The sequence below is a fragment of the Simochromis diagramma genome, unplaced genomic scaffold, assembly GCF_900408965.1.
Source record: "Simochromis diagramma unplaced genomic scaffold, fSimDia1.1 OVJJ01000481.1, whole genome shotgun sequence".
NCBI classification, from domain to species: domain Eukaryota; kingdom Metazoa; phylum Chordata; class Actinopteri; order Cichliformes; family Cichlidae; genus Simochromis; species Simochromis diagramma.
In genome coordinates, this window is record NW_024386898.1 from 2,671,797 (window position 1) to 2,692,943 (window position 21,147).

The window sequence follows — 21,147 nt, forward strand, 5'->3', positions numbered from 1 at the left end:
CCTGGGGCGCACTGACAGAGGCGAGGCTGCCGGACACTGGCGCCACCGGGCCCTCTGACCACCACCAGTAGGCAACGGGTGAAGTGTCTTGCCCAAGGACACAACGACCGAGACTGTCCGAGCCGGGGCTCGAACCGGCAACCTTCCGATTACAAGGCGAACTCCCAACTCTTGAGCCACGATCGCCCATCTATAAAAAAAAACTGAATTGACTCTAATTGAATGACGGCATGATATTTCACATCTTATCATCACTCCTGAGCCTCCAACACTGGAAATGTTGGAAATGCACCCAAATTCAGTCCAGTGCCCCCATATACAGCACTGTGGTGGTTGAAGATGGTAATTACTGTTATAGATTTACAATCCTCATCCATAGATGCGAAGCCCCTGCCAAAGGTCACAAGGGCTACAGGATTTCTGGTCTTATGCGCTCATACTGTGGCATGTGTATGAAGTCTGGGTATAACATGAAGTACAATAGGGACTCAAAATGGCCGTAGCTTTGTTTCAGTTTCAAGTAGGTTTATAATGGGTATGTGATACACTAAATGTCTGTTTCTCTGTACACCATTATGTTCACTCTCCTGGCTCAGCTCTTAAACTCAGTTCCCAGGTGGCTAATGGTCCAGCTACTGATGTTTCCACTTGTAGAGAGAGAATTACACACAGGGGCATAACACTGTCCGTCCCGATTTTGGTTTCTCACTCTATCAGTTTTCGTTCTGTCTCGTCCCCAGTCTCTCACCCATATCAGCCCCCCGACTCACACAACAACCCGCACGTCCCTCGTTCCCAGCCCGAATGCGCTGTAGTAGAAATGTCAAGTGCTACATTTGCATGCATATTAACGGGGCGTGACGGAGTCGAAGCCCGGTGTCTCCCGGACTCTCTGATTCATCAACTGTCACCAGGAAGGTCACAATAGGAGGAAGGGGGGAGGTGTGAGGGTATGGAAAGAGAATAGGATGTCGGGGTGGAATGAGAAAAAGGTGACCGGAGAGAAGAAAAAAAGCCAGGTATAAAGTTAGATGAGGGAATAAGAGGGAAGATTTTTTTAAAAAGAGTCCAATTACAGTGGATTGTAAAGTTAACATTAGAAAGTGGATTCCAGATCACAGCAGCTTGGAAGCTTTAATCCTCAGTAATACTACCTCGGAGTGCCTCATCTCTTACCTCTAACAGTAGGGGGCAGTGTCTAATCCTATTACAGTTACAATGTAAGAGCAGGTCACGGCAGATACACAGCCAAAATCAGAAATCTATTACTTAGCCCTGTTGACCCCACTACAGACACAGGATTACAACAGTGCTTAAAGCCAGACACATAAGTACAAGCCCGCAGCAGCACCACACTTATACACAGACACTCCTTCAATGACCTCATGTGGTATTCTGTGTCATTTCCATTATGCAGTGTTTGGTGGTGATAAGCCGAGGGCGTACAGTGACGGAATGAGTGTCAACTGTTCTCAAGGCCCTTGACATTTACACGTAGAGATATCAAACTTGGGTCCCTGTCATAGGTCATTTCTCAAAGGTGTAAGTGCGCACGCTCTGTTTCTACCTTTCCCTCTCTGGCGGCCTGTTTGTTTCTCTGTTTCTGTCTTTCTTTTATTCCTGGGCCAATCAAGCAGTCATCCAGGGAAAAGTTTGACAAAGGAGTAGAAGAAATGCTTTTTTATTATTATTATTATTTTCAGATGAAATCACAGGGCAGGGTTTTTAGCTGTTATAGCTGTGAATCTGTGCTCGGACTGACGTTTAAGCCCCTTCTAGGACAAACGCAATTTGGCTGTCAACTCAATGAGGAGAAGGAGAGGAGGATGGGGGGGGGGGGGGGGGGGGGGGGGTAATGCACTGTATAGCTAGAAAGCTAGAAATGAAAGGATGAAAAGAGGGAGAAGAGGTTCAGTGTATACATGTTAGTGTGTGTCTGCATGTGTGTGCAGGAGGGGAGGGATTGTATCTTTGACGCTTGATTGAACATATTGCACTTGTGTGGACAGCTCGAGAATATTGCTCATATTACTTCAGCATCACTTCTCCACGCTCATTTTCTCTATTCCTCTCTTAGTATGTCCCTGCATCTTTCTCGTTTGTGTGTGTGTGTGGGTGTGTTTCCCCCTCAGTTTGTGATAGGTGCGAATCAGTCTCTCTAAAAGGCTTGTAATTGATTCTGCTGTAATTGGTCAATGACAGGAGATGCTTTGGCAGAAATGGAGCATAAACACGTCTTAGACACAATTTGCAGGATCAATGGGAGGCAGCCTGCTCGGGTGTGAGTGAGAGGGCTGAGATGGGAGTAAGGGAGGGAGGGAGGAGAGAAGGAAGGAAGTAAGGGAAGGTCTCTCAATCTCACACTGCAGCACAGGGGTTTTTAAGTACCACCGCTGTGTCTGATTGAGGCAAGAAGGCTGAGAAAGCTCAGCGGATCAAAGACTTTTCAAATAGCTTTCTGTCTTTCGTTTTGATTTTTTTTCTTCTCTTTTTTCAGCTGTCACACTGTGGTTTTGTTGAGTAGCAGAGTCATTGACGCAGCAGGGGAACTTCGAAACAATGAAAGGAGAAATAAACCCCAATGAAATGCTAATAACACACATAAAGAAAAAATAGTTTGTGATTTGCCTGCACTTTTTACATTTTTTTCCACCCTCTCCATTGAAGAGATACAAAGGAGGATTGGAAATACGATACTGTTATGTTTTAAAATTTGATGGGCACGTCTTTGTGAGAGATAAGTGGATATTTACGGTTTTGATATGCCTAGGAATATTCTGTTAGCTTGTTGATGCTTTGGTTACAGATATTTGATTCACCGGGATAAACTAAGGTATCCTGTCCTGATTTTTATAAGAAGAAAAGAGAAAGGGAGATTTCAAACACATTCAAGGCGTCTGTCATCCTGTGTGCACATAGCAGAGGACAAAATAGCATGTAGTTGTATTTTATTTAGCAAAAACTGCTAACTGTGTCCCAAGGGTTTGATGTTATTCTTTTTTCTCTGATTAAAGTGGAAACTACTTTTCAACAACTAAAAAAATGTGTCTGTGAAGACTGCATGCAGCTTACAGGTTATATTTGTGCGTGCGTGTGTGTCTCTGCAGGGATACGAAGTGCGGAAGATAACAGCCATTGACCAGGATCTTGGTCGACCAAGAGGAATCGGCTACACCATCATCACAGGTCTGAGTCACATAATCGATCTGACATCCGCAGCACAGAGAGGGGAATCGATCACCTCTTATCATAATTCCGCAGTAATAATAGACAAGTCTCATCAAGCACAACAGTCAATAACAGCAGAGAGGAGCTCCTCAGAATTGGAGAATAGGCTTGGCTCTGAGCATTTATTAATCACTGTTTTGGTTCAGTTATGCAGAAGTCAGCTTTCATTTTGTGTTATCATTCTTAAGTTGGCTTGTGCCATCAAAACAGGATTATGATTTGTCAGCGTGACAAATTTTACCTTCGGCAGACGAGAAGGATGCCACGATTTTTCTGTTGTCGTCTCCGTTTGCGCTTTTTTTTTGTTTTGTTTTCTTTAAGATTTTGTTTTAGATTTGAGATAAAGGGCCAAAACAAATGACCGCCATATTAAGCTCACTTCGGAAATCCCTGACTTGTGTTGGTGTTACTATATCTGAGAGCTTTACTTTGGAGTTGTACAGCTTGTATGGTGCTGATAAGGATGAAGCAGTGATCCTGCATTAAATACTCAGTTTTCTTACTTCTGCCAAGGATATGATGTTTATGCCTGCCAGTTGCTTTGTCTGTCTGTCTGCCAGGAAGATATCTCACAAACTGAACTGACTTCATGAAAGTTGGTGGACAGATTGACCCTGGGGCAAGGTTGCTTAAAGTTAAACTTTGGTGTTGATCCGTATCTGGGATAGACAGGTATTTGTAATGACATGAATACTATATTCATCCTTCCGAGGCTCAAGGAATCAAATTAATATAAAGATTTCGTGAAATAATTATTGTTATGAGTACTAACGGCATGCAGCAAAAGCATTGGGTATTAACTCTGCACACACTTTGTAACTTTGTGTCTTAATCTTTATGCGCCACTGCACCACTTTGCTCTGTAAAACTGGCTTCACATGCTTCGTAATCCTGTAAAACTCGTTGTTAAGCTTGCGCTAAAGGTGCAGATGGATATCTGGGAGAAGTTACAACAAGAGTAATATTGACTGACTATGTAACAGGATAAACTTTAAATGCACCCCAGTATTATGAATATAACTAGATTAAGTGAATGATTCAGCTGTCATGTTTACACCTGTGCCAATTTATCTTACAGTTAGCTCTTAATGCAGGAAGCATAACTCAGAACAGCTTAATGACATAATGATGACAATATCCTAAATTCCTCCTACTGTAGTCAATCACTCTCTTTTTTAAGATGCTATTATTTTGTAACTACAACTCTTAATCAGTTTAAAAGAAAAGGTATTAATGAAAAGATTTGCTGGGATTAATTGCAATAAATTACCTTTTTAAGACTGAAGCTTCTGATCGAAGAATGGAAAAAAGCATGGAATTAATATAGAATTTAATTTCCTCTAAGTGGAATAAGTGGAAGTGAATATTAACATTAAATATAAATAACCCATACTTACAGTAATGTGCAAAAGTCTTGAATCACCACTCATTTCTTTATGTTTTACTTCAAAGTAGCAAGACTTGTTTAAGGCTCGTGAGGCGATATTTATCAAGACTTTCTGAACATCTTTCAAAGACTTTCTTTGGTTATTGCGAGAAAGGCTGAAGTATATCAAATTACACAGGAGAGAGGTGCAACAGTGAGTGTCTGCAGCCCTCTGTAAAACACGGTGGAGGCTCCGTCAAGGTTTGGGACTGCATATCTGCCAGTTCAGCTTGATGATGATCCCAAACACACTGCCGAATTCATTAAAAGCATATTGACTGTCTAATATCTCTATAAATTGATGCACTTATCTCCTATTTTCCTATCAAATGATAAATAAATGACAGGCAGCTGAAGGCTTTTGCACAGTCCTGTGGCTTGAATGAATACTTAGTAATATTTATTGAGAGAAATGTAATCATATTGCCCAGTATACCCAGCTAATCAACCTTTTTAATTTTCTCCAAATCAGTAGTCACTGTGACACCATCTTGCTTGAGTCCATTTCCTTATTTAAAACTTAAGCATGCTCGTTTTAAGTTTCGACGTTGCCCCAGGGTAATTGGCCTGGACAAATGTTTATAGAGTTAATTACTGGAAGGCAGACTTTTTTTGTGCACATGGATATGAATGTATTTTCATGTGCCAGAAAAGCAGAACTCATGGAAGTGGATGCAGGCCAGATACAGACAGATCGAGAGTTGACTGCACATTAACTTAATGTTAGTGCTATTTGTTGACATCGTATCTGAAGAGGATGGAAAACAAGTTTACCTGATGACTGTTCCATCAGTTTACCCTCAGCTGTTTCTTTTTTTCTCCTCATTGATGCACATTAACACCTGTTTTGACACGGGGACGGTGAGCCACCTGTGCAATTTACAGAACCCTACATAACTTGTGAAGTGATCTAGCCGTGCTAATTGTGTTCATTTTTCTTTCTAATGTGTCAGATATTACAATTGACTCACAAAAAAGAATGCAGTAATTTTGACAGCACTATTATAAATTATTCTTGACTGTCACAAAGCTTCTGTGAGCGGCAAATAGTCAATTTAAATTATGATTTATATCTGAGTAATTGACCCAGTTGTGTTGCTTGTATGCATCACAGCCGCTGAGCGTATCAGTCAGACTTGTGCGGCCTGTTTGAGAATACAAATCTGAATCATAGTTAATCAGGAGAGACATGAAGCATCTCTATTTCTATTAAGATAAAACACACAAACACTTTTGACTGTGTTGTCCATCCACTGCTGCAATGCTTCTTTAATACCCCTGCAGGGTGTTTATTTCAACCACAATCAGTGTTTCAGTCCTGAAGGACGAACAATCCCTCAAAGATCCTTCAGGACTGAAACATTGATCTGCGTGGTGGAAAATAAACACCCATTGGGAGGATTACAACTGTCTGTGGACTGTATCCTTTAAACTCTGCTTGCCCCCTGTTGAGCCCAGAATGGCCAGGATGGAGGGACATCGGTGCCTCCACTATTGCCAGCTGGCTGATAAGGGCTGGCACCGCTTGATATGCTTGGCACACCATGGGAATTTGTGGTGATAAAGATATTCAGTCTTCTACCATCTGCTGAGTCACTGCGCAATCTCACAGCTGAACGAAGGAATTTGACCCTTTGTCCACGCATGTGCGCAGCCATGCATTATTTGTGAGTGTGTGCGCATGATAGCTGTATGCTCAGGACAGAGAGGCCACTGCCCAGCCCACTTCTTTACTGAGCTCACCATAAACCTGCTGCTCCCATTCAGTGCACACAGCTACTCAGTCTTACTTACCGTCTGCTGCCACATGTTGTATTGTTGTGTGTGTTGTGCTTGTTGCAAAGTTGAGCTTGGCTGAGTTAAGCTCTGGAGGAGAAAAGCATTAAAAAGACATTAATTAGGTGGTGCGATGTATTCCCGGTCGTTGCAAAATCAAGAGTTATAGCACCGCACTAAGCCCTTATGGAGATGGAGTCTGTAGGCTTGATAAAATCATTATAAGTTTGATAGATAATGGAAGTTGAAGGGTGATGTAGTGCTAGGAGATAAAGGTGGGAGGGTAAGGTTATATGATGATGCATTTTGCATGGATATATGTGTGTGTGGCCTCTATATGTGTGTGCTTGTACATGCACGCTTACACATATGCCTCTGTCTATCTGCTCAGATTGGTGCGAGGGCGTGCTTGTTTGCAGACTTAAGTGTGACTCTGCATGACTCCTCTCTTGCCTTCCCGCTCCTCACCCCGAGTGTCCTCTGAGACTGCGGCTCACTCCTGCGGGACTCGTCTCATTAGTTCAGTAATTAAGATAAACGAGGTTTTAATTGCAGCTGTGATTCACGCTAATGATTGTGGGACTCAAGATGAGGATTTCCTCTCCCTCCTCCAATCAGAGGAGTGTATCTGGGATTTGATGTGTACATGAGATAGAATCACAGCAGCGCTCTGCCCGCAGTGTTGCAGTTGTTATTTTTTTGTTATGATGAAGGAGATTCAGGGTAGCGGTTCTGATGGTAAATCCCCGGTCCACAGGGTGAGACTTAGCCCTCTTATTGGACCTCTGACTCACTGCTCTCATTATATATCACTTTAGCAATAGCCCACTGCTGAACTATCCACTGGATTTTTCCTGCTCTAAACATCTGTTGGAGGTTTTCTGACCCAAAATGCTCCAACAATTCCTCAATTACTGGAAATGAGAAAGAAAGGTTTTATCGCACACGTATAGTGGCTGTTGCCTTAAACAAACAAACATATTCATGTATACTCCTGACAGAGTTTTGGTTTTTTTTAAGTGTGGCTAAAACACAATCTTTCTTCTGAGTTGATGGTCGGTAAATTACTTAATGCTCATCATTTGTCAGTGGTACTAAAGTCGCTCCAAATATACAAGTTACTTTTTATTTCATGCATTTATTACTTAATGATGTTGATTCCTGCATATCTTAAATGGGGCGTGCAGTATAATCATCAAAACAGCTTAAAAGCAGCTTAAAAGCAGCATTGACCATGCAATGTGCCTGCAAACAAGATTAAAAGACAATACTTAATTCACATTGTAGTAATCATGTTAGCATGCTCCTTAGTGCTGAGAGGCATGCTGAATTGAAATAAAATCAGTCCAGCATGCCTTTTTGCGATTATTGTATTTGTCATTTTTGCAAGGCTTTTTATTTGGGAAAGCTGTGCAGCAGATCCTTATTGATCACTCTTAGTGGTCCTTCTTCCTACTTATTCAGTCACACATCTGCCATGTAATAAAATTTAAATACACATTAAAAACCTTTTTTTAAAAAAAAAAAAAGAAGAAGAAAGAGAAGCTCAGTCATTCAGGAGTGACTAGGGAGTAGATCTGTGGCTCCTCCTCCTTGGGGTAGCTTGTGCTTCAGGTGTTTTTCTGTATGAAAACATTTGACCTCAGGATGGATGGTTGGATGGATACTTGGCACCCAGATGTCTTTGGAATCAAATATCTGCGTGCTTAGTCTTGTTTCACCGCTTGCTGTGACTCCAGTTCCTCTCAGGAATATCAGATTACATGTTCCCATGACAGTTCTCCTCTAACACTAGCATCTCAACTTTGACTCCAGTTGTTAGATCTTTGGAAAGATTTGTCAGATTAATCCCTCTAAAAGATAAGATCATAACAGCTTTGCACCTCTGTCATCACTGAGATGATGCTCAGCTATGCTATCAAGCTACAGCAGAGCTAAAGAAGAAACTAAGCACATAAATAAATTGCGACTAAAAAGAAAGGTAAAGATCAAAGAGTACACAAACCCGGGGTGTTTCTGACTGATGAGCTTCTACACCAATGAGCTTCTGCCATAGCATTGTATTACATTATTCACATCTATAGCATTACATCATAGCTTTTGGACAGCAACTCAAGCAATAAACAATCCCAAAACGTCAGCCATCATCGGCTCAAACCCATCCCTGAGGACGACAGGGGGGAAACACAGACAACACTAGTCAGTCTCAATGACACCCCCAATGACCTAAGGAACTATCACTCTAAAGCCCAGATGGACTCATTTTAGCACAATGTCTACTCGCTACATGCTCATGTCTGTCTGCACACATATATGCTCGGACAGATCACCTACTTCACACTTAAAGATATTAAAGCACAGTATTCATCTTAAGAAATATAAAAAATACCCAATATTGACCTACTGAACATATTTTACCTGCTAAAAAGAACTTTCTGTCTTGCTTTCTGTGATTTCTATTATAGAGGACTTGAGGCAAGGAGTCTTGCCCCAAAAATACTGCTGTCCGTTAGGATAAGAGTTAAGCTTGTGTAAAGTTTCTGTAGCCTCTCCTCTGCGCTGTAATAATAGTGTAAGAATAAGCAGAATAAAAGTCAGCCTTGCGTCTCACAGAACGAAAGGACATCCCCCAAGCCTTTCATATCAGCCTCTTGTTTATCTTTGTGTGCTTGGTTCTATCGCTTTTGTCACATGCAAGCACAACTAATCCCACTCTAAGCTCCTTCCATCGCTACACTTTTCTTTCCTTTTAGACCATTCTTCCTTTCTCATTGTAGCGTCTTCGTGCTGGGAAACTGCTGCAAAGATGTTATTTAATTTGCAGCTAAAGTAGTACAGATTTACAATATCATCACTGGGTATTTTGAAGTCTGTCAGGAACCTGAAGAGCAAGACCACATATTGCACGTACACATTTGCCTATGGACACAGAGACAGAACAGGTGTCCACTGTCCACTGCACTTAGTATTAGGGGGGCATCCTCTAGCCTGCCCTCAGCAAAGCGGTGTCACAGGTACGGCCATGCCATTTCCTGCCTGGACACACTGATAAGTTGTAAAGGCGATTATTTCCCGTTGTCTGTCTTTCCCCACATATCTTTATCTCTCAGTACTGCTACACCCTGATGCTCTGATTCCATGCGACTACTGCCTAACTTGTATCAGCAGACATGTTGTAATATGGACAAGCCTAATACCTGTTATTCTATAGGGAGCTCTTATTGTCACTGTCGCATCACGGGGATTTCTCCTGGTTTTCAATTAGACGCTCTGAGGCTCACCACAGCCCGGTGCTATGTAATCTCTCAGGGAAGGCAGATAGTCTGCGGGACGCTGATTGTGACACAATCCCAGGACTAGTGAAGTCTAGTAGAGTGCAGCAATCAAATGCAATCACAGCCAAGTCCAGGCCTCACTTTGTTATGGTGTGATCAGCCTCAGCTTTACAGCAACTAAAATGTGAAGTCAATAATACTGATCATCTCCTTACGATGCAAAATCTGCTGCGTTGTGAGGACATGATGCTCACATCTTTGTGGATGTTATTCTGACATGTGCTAGCCAACTGGATGTGGTGGAAGAACAAGGACACCCCGCATGGCAACAACCCTCCTCAAAGGCATCAGCCCCTGCTAGCAGAGCAATGCATCGTGAAAGAGCACAAAAACTGCACAGCTGTTCAAATTCTTTTCCACTATTGATCTCAGTTATTGGTCTGTATTTTAATTGTAATAAAAGGTCTATTTTGCTTTTGTTATATTTCCAGCATACACTGGAGGTTTATCAATTGCTGTTCTGTTCATTTACCCTTTGGATAAAGAGGACACCGCTGGCCTTAAGAAGTGATATTCTAAGCTATTGGCTTGTGAACAACAGCATTTCCCAATGTCAAATCCAATTTCCTCTTCTGCTGTCTTCTAACCCGCTGCTGTTTTGTACTCTGTGCAAAAACTGACTTTGTGTTGTCTAGCACGCTGCAAAAAAATCAGATAATAGGGTAAATCAGTCTAGCCTAGTCTCACTGAGAGACACCGACAAGATTTTTCGCAAACACGCTGCTACAAATACACTTCAAAAACACACACTAGCGATAAGACCTCACTGCCAGTTCAATACTCAGTTGAAAAGAGACTGTGACGTCTTGGGCTGACAGACCAAATCCAGGAATCAATAGCTGTAAGCCTAATTATTTTTCATGAGACCTGAAGATTGTAGATCGTGGATACATTTATCTGTGACCAGGATGAGAATTGTGTTGGTCTGAGGTTAGGTTAGGTCAGTGGCATCTTGAGCTAAAGTCATTGGAGGAAGCACACAGAATGTTTTAATGCTGTTTGTTCCTAATAAATATGTAATAAAGTAGGATTTATGCCCTGTCCAAACTGCAGTTGGACACTCTCCCATTCCACCCACACACTTCCAACAATGGTCATGGGATGACTGTGTCTTCAATTATTTGTAACGTTACCAAACCAACAGTATTGTTGTTGGCCAGCAGGGTAGAGGTAAACTGTACTTCTCTTCCTCTTTCTTTTGTTTGTTGTTGTTCTTACTTAGCTGTTAATTTCACTTTTCACACATAAGTCAATAAAAAACTAAGATATGAGAAAATGTTCAGCTGCAGGTAGAAGAGCCAAAAGCTTGGCCTGATCATGTCACGTCGATGGGTGTGGGATCATGTGCAATGTCACAGAACAAGCAAATTTGACTAGTTCTTTTGGTAGAGGCGCAAAAAGCTAACATCTCATTGGATTCACTAAGCATATTCAAAGATAAGTGGCTGCAAGTGCCTGTTGTAAAATCAAGTCAATAAGTACTGCTATGGAAAAAAATTCCACTGTTGTTCAGCAATCCGCCCACTCCTTACTGGAAAAGCAGCATTTGTCTAAATGTTTAGAGCAGGGGTGTCAAACAAAAGGCCCGGGGGTCAGAATTGGCCTAGCAGAGACTCTGGTCTGGCCCATTTGAGAGCTTTGGAAAATGTGAAGGAGGGCATATATTTTAGACTTTTAACTATATTTTACTAAGTTTTCCTACTAATAAATACCTTCCCCATGCCCATTCATACTGCAGTGAAATAATAGATAAAGAATCAAATGACAGAAAAGTTCTTGTTTTTTCACTATCAACTATAGAACTTTATGAGATTTTATTGTTTGGTTTTTTTTACAATGCGTCCAGAAAAAGGACATTTTTTTGCAAAATACAAAAAAAAAATCTTATTTATAATTACAGCTGTCTGGGCAATGAGCTTTCAGTACTTTTTCCATAAGTTCACATTTATTAGTTATCATTTAAGTCGTGCTGACAGATTTCTTTTATTTTCTACAGCAGTATGTTTTATTATGTACAAAAAGTGAGACATGCTGCTGAATATACTGACAGAAATGGGAAGCCCACTTAAAATCAAAGTGGGCTGTATGTACATGAAAGTAAAGCTTAATTTATACATCTGTAGAATCTGTGCAGAGCATGCAACGTAGCCTAGCAAATGGCCAACACCATTAACAGCATTTACACAGGTTGCTGGCAATGAAGGGGACCCACGTCTCTGGAGCTGCACATCAGGTTACAGCATAAGTTAGGCTTTAGGGCTTCAGGTGGCAGGAAGGGTCAAAGCACAAAGACCGCTTACGTGCATCTTACTAGCTGTGTCAACCTGAGTGATCTGTGGTTACAAACAGAAGTCGGTTTCATCTGCCACACATTCTCAGACAATACTTGTCCTTGAATCTTTTCTGAAGAAAAAAACTTTTGATGAAGCTAATTCATTTAGTATTCATGAAATGCAGCTTGTCTGCCAATGGCATTATCACTTCACATCGCAGACACACAGGAGCACATACATATGCACTAGTAGCTGTCATACACTAAAGGGTTTGTGTGAATGCACGGATGAGCACGTGCATAAGCAAATCAGTGTAAGTGAGAAGCTGTTCATTTAGATTTTGAAGCGAGTGTAGTTTGAAGACAATAACTAAAACCTCATCATTAATATGAATGCCTGTAGGCGTAATCCTTAAAAGTGACACTAATTTGTGTACATTTAGCAAAGTACACAAAATCTTAGCCCCGAGCCTCTAAGCACTGGCTGCTTGCCATATCACATTACTAGAATGTTCCAGCGCCCCCATGGTGTTGTCACCAACTAGAAAAAACAGTTGTCACTAGCTTAGTCATGGCGATTACACTCGGAGAAGTCCTGTTTCGGCTGTCCTCAAAAGCTCGAGTTTTGGAGAAAGTCATTGTTATCCACACGTCGCACACCCAGTTGAACTCATCAGATCAGATCCTTTATATCTTCTGCTTCCAGGGCAATCTTCCCATAATAACTACACATGTAAGTTTTCCACTTTTGCAACACGGAAGTCACCCAGAATCACTAGCATGTTTTCCACCCTGTGTCTACACTCGCTCCTTTGCTGTTTGTGAGGGAGTGAATTTCAATAACAAAACTGTTCTCAGGAAATAAGCCTTCACTCCATTGTTAATGATGCAAGGGTGTAAATGTGTTTGTCAATACATAATATGAGATCTACACTCGTGTTTTCCACCTATTCTTTGGTAATGCCGAGATTCTTCAAAAGTGGCAAATTATTTGGATTTCTTTTATTTTGTAATTGTAGCATTGGCCATTGAAGCTGTTGAGCACATTATAAATTCCCAGAAAATAAGAGCTGCTTGTGTGAGTTTTTGTGTGTCTCAGTGCCTGTGGGCATTTCTCGAGGTGTGTGTGTGAGTGGATGAATTTGAGTGTGCAGGCCCACTCTAGACAAAATCATGCCATGCTTTCTCATTTTCCAGTCCAGTACTGTTGGTAATGTGAGAGCATGGCTAATCCCCTGGAGTCTCACATCACAGAGTCAAACTCTCCTGGTTAACACTAAATGCACTCTGACACACACACGTACACAAATCTTTGAATTTCTTCTTAGGAGTTTGAAATTGAAACAGCAAAATATTAACACGCACAAAACACAAATTGAAGTAACAAATTTGAATTTCAAAATTCAAATAAAGAGTTTTTTGCTATTTGTGTATAATTTGGGTGCGTGTGTATCTTTGAACAGCAATTTTCATCCGTTGGGGGTCTAATCACTGTGTCCTAGCAGAGCACTGGAGAACACTTTGCATCAGCAATTAGATTATGATTATATTTTCTTTCTCAGTGGCACCTCTGAGTCACCCTGTGTAATTTCAGTCTGTCTCTCTGGTCAAGCTCAACACAGCGGTGCCTAGGTGGAAGGCCCCTTCAATGGAACCTGAAGCAATGAGTCAAAGCCTCTTAACGGATGCATGCAGAGAGTACAACCAGCAGCCTGCTGTTATCTCGCAAATGTACATTACAGCACGGCACTCTAGAGCTTTTTGTAGATGCGCGTGTTTGTGTATGCACGATAGCCACTCGGCCAGGTGAGCACCCAGTCGTCCGGGCAAGGGGCAGCTGTTGGAGAAGATTGGCATTCTAGTCAGGCCACTGAAGCTGACAAAGCAATTTAGAGGCAAGATGCCCACACTGAGTGGGTCTAAGTCCCTGATGCGCGTTACCCTCCCACCACCTCTAACAATTGTTGTCAACATCAACTTGCCTGCCTCTCCCATCAGGCAAAAAGAAATGTTGCAATGAATGTTGTGTCAGCTTAGTGTCACTAGTGCGTAACACAAAGTGGCAGTTTTTTTGTGTTTTTTTCCCCCCCATGCACACTCTTACAACAACACACTACTACACTTCTCCTAACAAGATACTTGGGTCTAGCGGTTACTGCAGGATTATTACATTGATCACATGTGGCCTTTTTGCAATATTCTGTGTTATTGATCCTGTGTTTCATTGTCTTCCTGCTTCCGATAGTTTTCAGTGTTCCACACCTATTAGGACTGTCAGCCAAAGAAAAATAAGAGCATCTGCCGTTTTAGCAAATGGCCCAAAATGATTGTTGGTCAAATTCATGTTGGGAATCATTTTGGTGACCATAGGAATTATTAATGCTGACCATGAGGGGCTGTTTCATACTGATGGTCTTTTGTTTCTTTGGTTTGTTTTAATCATAGCGATTGCCTCTAAAAAATTTGGGGGGTTTTAAGTATTATATTTGACTTAAGGCAAATAAGCCACTAAGTCTAATGTTAGCCAACAGCTTGGAAAACATCAGACTTACTGGCTTATTGGCTCACTAGTCATTGTGCAGTTCATCAATAAGGTAGTCTCGAAGCTGAAGGATAGGTTTTATGATGGTTTTAATCCTTGTCAGCATCTTTATATTTCACTAGACAGATAGATAGATAGATAGATAGATAGATAGATAGATAGATAGATAGATGCCACATGTCATCAGTTACATAACTAAATTCATTATGTAGGCTGGATATGATCAGCAGTAGTTTCTGTGCCTTCTACATCCTACTCTCCACCTTTTGGCCTCAGTCCAGGCCAATTACCCCAAAGCTTTGCTCTCTTTGCTAGCTTGGCTCCTCTCCTCAATGTTCATTCTTCTGTAGTTTCCCTCCCTTCCATTCCAGACTAGATACAGGGCAATAATAGAGTGCCGACTGGGGAGTGGGGAACACAGGCATGGGTTAATCTGTTGACCCCTAGCCGTTGTATACTATAGACTTACCTCAACATGTTTCTCTGAAGTCTAGACCTCAGCTATTACTCTAACCTATCTGAAAGAGAATGTTTCTTAATCCCGCTCAAAGTGTAGCTCAAGGTTCACAGTGTTCTTACTTGTGAATGTAGGATTTCAGAAAAAGGGAAAATAGCATTTATCATGTCATATAGTTAAAGGAAGTTAGTTTAATCATGCAAAAGCTAATGAAAAGCAATCATGTCTCAAAATGTAAAGTGGTTTACCGTCACAATAAACTTTTCTTTTAATAATGGCAGTTGTTGTACACACACACACAAAATTGACTGTCTTTTGCAGAGTAAAAGAAGTAATAGCTACAAAAACCAGGACTGATTTATATTATTAGGACAAAGCCGGGGGATTAGCTACAACAAATTTCTGGACAGAACTTCAAATAGTATTTCAGACAGATCTGTTTAATTTTTACTGAATAGACCTTAAAGTAAATCCAGTATACATGTGTTTGTAATCTGCCAAAACTGCAGTAATGTTAGCCTTGAAACCAAATAAATTCAAGAGCTCATTTTTTTATTTTTCTCTAGGCCCTCTCCTTCAGACACAACACTGATGTGTGCCACAAAACACCCTGCCATATGTGCAAAAGGCTTCAGTATCAACTATGGTGAAGTGTAACCACACCTGTAAATGTTTAGCTCTCGCTTTCATTGCCACCAAAAGAGTCCCTCTAAGTGTGCGTACTGCAGCAGGTGCTTCCGACCATCCACACAGGTGCAGACTGAACGATCTGTTTTCTGCATGGAAATAGCAAAAGAGCATCCTAAACAAATGCTTTAATGTCTTAATGCTATTGCAAATAACAAGCATAGCATTAAATTTGACACAGGAGGCATGCACAGTCCAATCGTGTGAGTGTCTCTCGTTCAGAGTTGTGCCATACTGAAAGCGATACATGTTAAATGTTGTGGTGCTACTTAAGATTTCAATAACAAGTTTTAGTTAAATGTGACCACAAATTCTTACATGCATGAATTTGGTACACGCAGTTCACTGATGGGGAAATGTTAAAATGAAATTTTAAAAATTTCCCCAAAACGGGCTAACAGGGACATTAGTAGTGTACGTGCCTTAAACTAGAGCTGGGATGTCGAGTCGTTTTACATCGAATGCCACATACAGCTTACATTAATCTCAAATGGACCAGACTAGTCAAACTCTCCTATCTCAGTGTAAGCACGTTAAAATACACATTAGATGTCTCAGATATCACAGTATAAGAAAAAGAAGTGCAATTTCAACAGTGCGACTTAGTTTTTCTACATTATGAAAAATACTGCTGTAGTAAAGGAAAGAAACCTATGGTGCATTATGTAAAACTTGTTAAAACCAATAAATAAATGTGTCCCAAAAAAATGAAACAAATCTGTCAGCATGACTTAAATTCTACGACCTAAATTGTGTAATATAATTCAAAATGAAAATTTTTCTTAATTCACAATTTAACTTTTTTTTTAACTGGAGCCATTGTAAAAACAAATCAATAAAAACTCCATAAATTTCTATAGTCAATAGTAAAAAAAAAACTTTACTGTATCTATTATTTTACTGTTGTATGGAAACGTCTTTATTAGCAGGAAAAGCTGTAAAACCTCTGAAACTACAGGTAAAAATTGAAAAGCGATGCCGTCCTTTATATTTTCTAAAGCTGTCCAGTGTGCTAGTCTTTTCCAGGCCAATTCTAGTGCCCTGGGCCTTATTTTTGACCACCCTGACACGCAGCATAATGGTGTGCTGATGTGTAGTGCTCATTTTTGTCAGATGTTTTGGATTTGGTTGCGGCTGGATTATATTTTATCTGTTCAGCATTATTTGATTTTTGATCATTCCCTCACATTAACCTGTTTAACCTGCAGTGTGCGACATCACAGATGACCTGCTGTGGTGGCCGCTGTTAAAAGTGTTAAAGTGCTCCATGTTAACACGGCGTAATTGAATTAGTCCTAGATATGTTTCCCATTCATTCATTGATCTAATTTAGTCTTGTCTCCTCCATTGTTTGCCTTCAGCTGAACAGATTGCTGTAATAACATTCACATTTATAAAGTGCTACTTACCAGAGATTTCAAAAGGGCTATTCACGTCTCATATAACACATCATCGGCGCCAAGGATCACACTGAAAGTGTAAAGGCATTAGCTTCTCTGAGTGAGACTTGAGCATCTGATCTGAGAGAGGGAGATACCAGGCAGTGCGGGGCTGGAGCAAGAGAACATTAAAAGTGAAGAGGTGAGGGCCATTGGGTGTACTTTTGTTTGTGCTCTCCATCTGCTGGGTGTAATTAGCAGGGTGTCGGAGAGAGAGAGGGAGAGAGAGAGACAGAAAGAGAAAGTGTCACAGAAAAGTGTGAGAGAGGTGTGAAAGTTAACGAGAAGGACGGTAATTTGAAAAGGAATAGAGGGAATAAGAAAATATTAGAAGAGGACTCAAGTGGGCCTCGGTCTAATATTTTAACCTGTTTAATTGAAGTGAATGGATAACACCAGGCACACTTGAACTTGTTAATGAGAACAGTGCAGCGTTCATAATTTGAAATGCTCCTCTCTGAAGGAGTGCATGGAGTATGACAAAGTTAATGCAATTTATCAACCCATGCAAAAAGGGGTGACTGCAGTCAATCTGTATTGTAAGCCTATTATGTTACAGTTTAAGAAATTCTTATAAGAATTATAAGATTCTATTAATACCAAATTATACGTCCAAATATGTTCTTGAAGTTCATCTGTGGGTTTTAGTTTCTAAGTAAAGATTGTTTTAAATTCAAACTTAAAAACATTTGATATCCTACATCCCACCCTTTCTTACTAGCATGCGTCGTCTTTGATGCTTTTATCGCGACTTAACTGCCAATCAGCAGCACAAATGATACAGGAGACCCATGGTGCAAGCACAAATGGTTTTATGCCTGCATATGAGAATTCACAGACAAACAAAACAGTAGCCCATTTATTTAATTAATAAAAAAAAGTCTCCGTGACACTAACAGTGATAATAAAAAAAGATCTTTCCGATATCAGCCACGATGCTTGTAGTTCCCGGGATGTGTAACCATGCTTGCAGTCAGTTACTGACAGCATTATCACTACATAAATTACAGATGAACTCAATAAAGAAGTGAAAAAGGGAAGGGGAGTGTGACAGAAATAAAACGGGTTTAGGAGAAGCAGCTTGTGGACAGGTTGGAGGAGGTCAGCCAGCCTAAGGGAGGTACTGAGATAAAAGACAGCACAGTGAATGCAGTATCCATATTACATGAAATAGAGACTTGCACATGGCTCATCCACCACCTTCCCTTCCAAAGGATTCTTGTTGTATCCCAGGAGACATGTTGAATTATCAACCATGCAGGTTTTGTTTCTCTCTCTGACTTTCTTTGGTCTCCCTCTCTCTCTCTCTCTCTCTCTCTCTCTCTCTCTCACTCCATCTAGGAAACACAAACAGTGTTTTTGCCCTGGACTACATCAGTGGATCCCTGACAGTGAATGGGCAGCTGGACAGAGAAAACCCCCTCTACTCAGCAGGATTCTCTCTGACTGTCAGGGTGAGCTGCCGAATGTGGGGGGAGTTATTGGGTGGAGGGACTGTCATAGGCTAGAGAAGAGACTGAAAGGCTGCTTCACCGCTGGATTAAGAGAGAACTTTGATATGAAAATGTATTCTATATAGTCTCCAAAGACCAACTAAACAGATCTCTTAGACTGGATATACAGTCTGTCGCTTATGCAGGAAATCAGTTAGTACTAGATATGTATGATGTGCGTGCAGTATATCTTTAGATGTTTTGTCAATATGCTTCTGCACAAATGAGACTCTGACAAACTCAAGTGCTTTTATTGGGCTCATTAGTGGCCATATTCATGCTTGTGATTCTGTGATAATGTCCCCTCCAGAGGCTCGTGCTGAATGAGCAGATATTAGAACAAGGGGAGCAGAGAACAAGAAAGAGGAAGAGGATTTAGAGTCCTCCTTAATGCTGAGGCCTCCTTTGTTCCTCCATTTTTTTCCCCTTTTCTCTTGTTTGAAGTAGGTGTGATCTCTGAATCCCTCTATCCCTCCATGAGCCAAGTCTGTCTCGCTTGGCTTTTTAGCATGTCACTCCTTCCCTCTCGCCCCCTTGTCCCCCCACCTCCCGACCCGCAGCCTTGCCACCTTGTCCAGTCCTCCACTTTTGTTGTCATTATTTCTTCTCTTCCACCATTGTACACCGAGTGGTTCCCACAGGGTGTGAGGACGCGTGAAATGGATTTCCAAGTCCTGCTGAAAGCAGAAAGATTTGTGACCAAAGGCCTCATTTTTCTGTGTAGTTACAATATTCCATTCGTGATCTTGATAGCTTGACAAGTCAAATCTGCCACACCTTAAGAGAAATGGCCTCTCTGGCGTTTGTGCATTTACTGATTTGGCTGCAATTATTGGTAATAAAAAGCAGGTCGCGTGACATTTTTATACGAGAGACCATTGAGATACATTTGGCTACATTTGAGGTTTAATACAAAAAGAGATTCTGGCAAACATATTCCAGGCTCAGGCTTGTCTTTTTAATTGAAATCAATAATTACTAACCAGAAAAGTAGAATGAGCAAAAAGGCTGGAAAAGAAAAAAGTGTCACCCAAAAATTTATTTATAAGATATGGATTTTTCCCCCTCCTCTCTAAATTTTCTCTCCTCTTCTTGTGCTTTCTTAGCCGGTGCTGCTATTGATTGGAGTGTGCCGTAGTAATACAACTAATTTCTCAACTTCAGGCAGCTTAGATAGCACTGAGCACGTGGAGGTGGAGGTCAAATTATTCTGGAGCACTGTTACGAAAGAGGCTAAACTATCTGATTATCCAGACTACCATGTTGTTTCTGCTTCTCCTCCTATTGCCTGTGACACTCGTTCGTCAATAAAAGACAGTGGTTGCCCCTTTCTATCGTTCCCTCCTATTTTTTTCATTTCAGAGGGCAGCCATCTTCAATAACTGAGGCAGGCAAAAACAGTGTGTGTAATTGTGTCTCCTCAATTGGACTTCTTTCACCTAAATCTCATTGTGTGTTCATGCGTATGAGTGTGTATGTGTAGATGTACATGTGCTGGCCTTCTCTTGGCCTCACTTTGAGCCTATTTCTGTGATTGCTTTTAGGCCGTCTGTCTACCTTTTGATCCAATAAATGAACAGCTGTAAATACCGAGTGAGATTGCGTGCTGACCGTCTCCATCCAGAATGACATTTTCAGTCCAATCAAATGGATCGCTCTCTCTCACTCTCGCTATGTCTCTCTCTCTTTTTTTTCTGTGTCCCTCTCTCTTTCTCTCTCTGATGAACATTTCCTGCTCTGGCTTCCTGTTAGGCCACCGAGCTGAATGATGACCGCAGTCCATCTAGGGCAACGGTGGTGACCACCTTCACCATCCTGTTAATTGACAAGAATGACAACGCCCCGAAGTTCAACAGTTCTGAATATCGGGTCCGCATCACTGAACTGGCACAGGTGGGCTTTGCCCTGCCCCTCTTCATCCAGGCAGAAGATAAGGACGAGGTGGGTAGATCACATCTTAATGGTTTCCAGTATTCACAACATTTGTATGCCCCTGTGCTGACAACAGCTGTAGCGGGAGGCATTACGTTTTTGGCTTCTCTATTCTCATCAACACCTTTCTTTTAATTACACAAGAACATTTGATCAGACTCAGGAATGAATGCAATATGTCCGGAACATCTGAAGTGACTTTCATGGCATCTGTTGCAAATATTCTCATGTCAGTGATTGAATTTAGCGGTTACAAAACCAGTTTTTGCCCACAACTGAAGACTTCTTAGATCAGTGCTGGCAAAACTTTACACGTCAAAAGTCCCGGTGCACAAAATAGCCAGACAATAACACAATCAAACATTAAAGTATTTCCAGTGACAACTTCAGTGACCTTTCAAAATTATGTCCAAAAAAGGAGTAGTTTAGTAAACAATTTCTGATGAATAACTGCAAATATTCAACACACTTTTTTGCCCCAAGTCCTCATCTAGCAATCCTCAGGGCTGTGAGCCAGGCTCATCTAGGGGTGGCCAGTTAGCCGGTGAAATTTGCCCCTT

General features: G+C 41.2%; 1 protein-coding gene across 1 annotated transcript in view; it reads left to right on the forward strand.

The window, feature by feature from the left end:
* Positions 1 to 21,147, forward strand: part of cdh23 (cadherin-related 23) — a 187,079-nt gene that overhangs the window by 75,881 nt on the left and 90,051 nt on the right. Inside the window, exons 9-11 of the mRNA XM_040034470.1 lie at positions 3,108 to 3,186; positions 18,504 to 18,616; positions 20,408 to 20,596. Of these exons, the coding sequence (XP_039890404.1) occupies positions 3,108 to 3,186; positions 18,504 to 18,616; positions 20,408 to 20,596 (381 nt within the window). The remainder of the gene's footprint in view (positions 1 to 3,107; positions 3,187 to 18,503; positions 18,617 to 20,407; positions 20,597 to 21,147) is intronic.